The sequence below is a fragment of the Hyalella azteca genome, unplaced genomic scaffold (genome assembly GCF_000764305.2).
Source record: "Hyalella azteca isolate HAZT.00-mixed unplaced genomic scaffold, Hazt_2.0.2 contig9976, whole genome shotgun sequence".
Lineage (NCBI taxonomy): Eukaryota > Metazoa > Arthropoda > Malacostraca > Amphipoda > Hyalellidae > Hyalella > Hyalella azteca.
In genome coordinates, this window is record NW_025940032.1 from 9,012 (window position 1) to 10,526 (window position 1,515).

At 34.9% G+C, this 1,515-nt stretch overlaps 1 protein-coding gene across 1 annotated transcript; it reads left to right on the top strand.

The window, feature by feature from the left end:
- Positions 1–220: 220 nt before the first annotated feature.
- LOC108677251 (proteasome subunit beta type-4) lies at positions 221–1,467 on the top strand (the record flags this gene model as incomplete). The annotated part of the gene is given in 2 exon segments (XM_018165455.2): positions 221–444; positions 1,261–1,467. Coding segments are annotated over 2 exon segments (326 nt in total), but the record flags the coding sequence as incomplete, so codon positions are not given.
- Between the last annotated feature and the right edge of the window lie 48 nt (positions 1,468–1,515).

Consider the following 1,515-nt stretch of genomic DNA (forward strand, 5'->3'; position numbering starts at 1 on the left):
GTACAAGCACCGTAATTTCTATTGAGTTTTCAAGCCATAATGTTTATGGAATATATTGCACTGACAACATTCTTTCAAGTTTGATGAAATAAGAATAAGAGCCTTTATCTGAATCGTGTGCAAGCGATGAATTTCAAAAATTATAACCCAAAAAGTCGGTAAAGAAAAATGTTTTCAGTATCCGCGTTTTGCTCACTCCACCACTTGTGGCTTATGTAGTTATGCTTGTCATTCCGTAGGTATTAGGTCGCAGAAGAGTTGACTGTTGCCTCTGCTGCGTGCCGCCGTGCCCGTTATACTAATTGTCGAATACAACACGGACAATATGAATATTGAAGCACCGCCTCTCTGGTCAAATGGTCCTAAACCAGGACTATTTTATGATTTTCCTGGACGTTCTGTCGGCCAAAGCTTGGTGAATGATCACGCAAAAACTCACACTATGTAAGTTTAACGGCCCAAGGGCCTCGACTAGCGCTATTAGCCTGAAATATTTTCCCAAAAAATTATATTCACAAAAACTTTGTATATTTTAATATAACATAATCATCTTCATAATCTGCTTCAATCATAATATTTTATAGTTCATATCAATCCTTAACAATTGGCCACATTGATCATAATGGCAATTGATGAAGAAGCATTGTAGGCAACTGCAGTCCATCATGATTGCACCTGTTGTCTTACAGCAATGAATTAGAATATTTAACATAATTAGGTTTTAATAATAATGCTAAAATGTACCTCCAAAGTTGATGTATATGTCCATCAATAAGTCAAGAATACAGAAAAATATCAAGATAACATAAAGAGACTACATTGAAAAGAGATGAGAATACAATTTTATCTTTCATATGAAGTTTTCCAAAGACTGACAAAGATTTTGCCAGTATAGTGGCACATTTCCACCTTGTATAGCTAATTCCTATTTGGACAACTGTAAGCTCAAATACAAGCCCTCTTTGAATCATTATAATCCAATAATGTGATCTAATCTCTGTATAAAATTTCAATTAAACATATATCCTAAAGATATGCTAAAGTATTCTTAATAATTAGATTATGTGATTATGTATCTCTAAATACATGGATCATCCTGTGTCTTGCTAAGCAGAATTCATTCCAGACATAAAGTTGAAATAAATATTATTGTAATCCCTTTTTTTTTGCAAAAATTTTCCTTTCAAAGAGATGTATATCAAGACTTCAGCAATCTACTCAGTGATTATTTTGTTTACTAATAATGGACTTGTTTGTCAGGTATCCTACAACAACTGGCACTTCAGTCATTGGTATTGTCTTTGATGGAGGTGTGATGATAGCAGCTGACAAGCTTGGTTCATATGGCTCCTTGGCCCGCTTCCGAAATGTGGAACGGATCTTCAAGGCAACTGATGAAGCTGTTCTTGCCTTTGGAGGTGACATAGCAGACTACCAGTTCATCAGAGAAGTCATTGAACAGAAAGTGTGAGTTCTTTTGATGTAGCCTTGAGTTTTAGTTTATAAACACTTTTT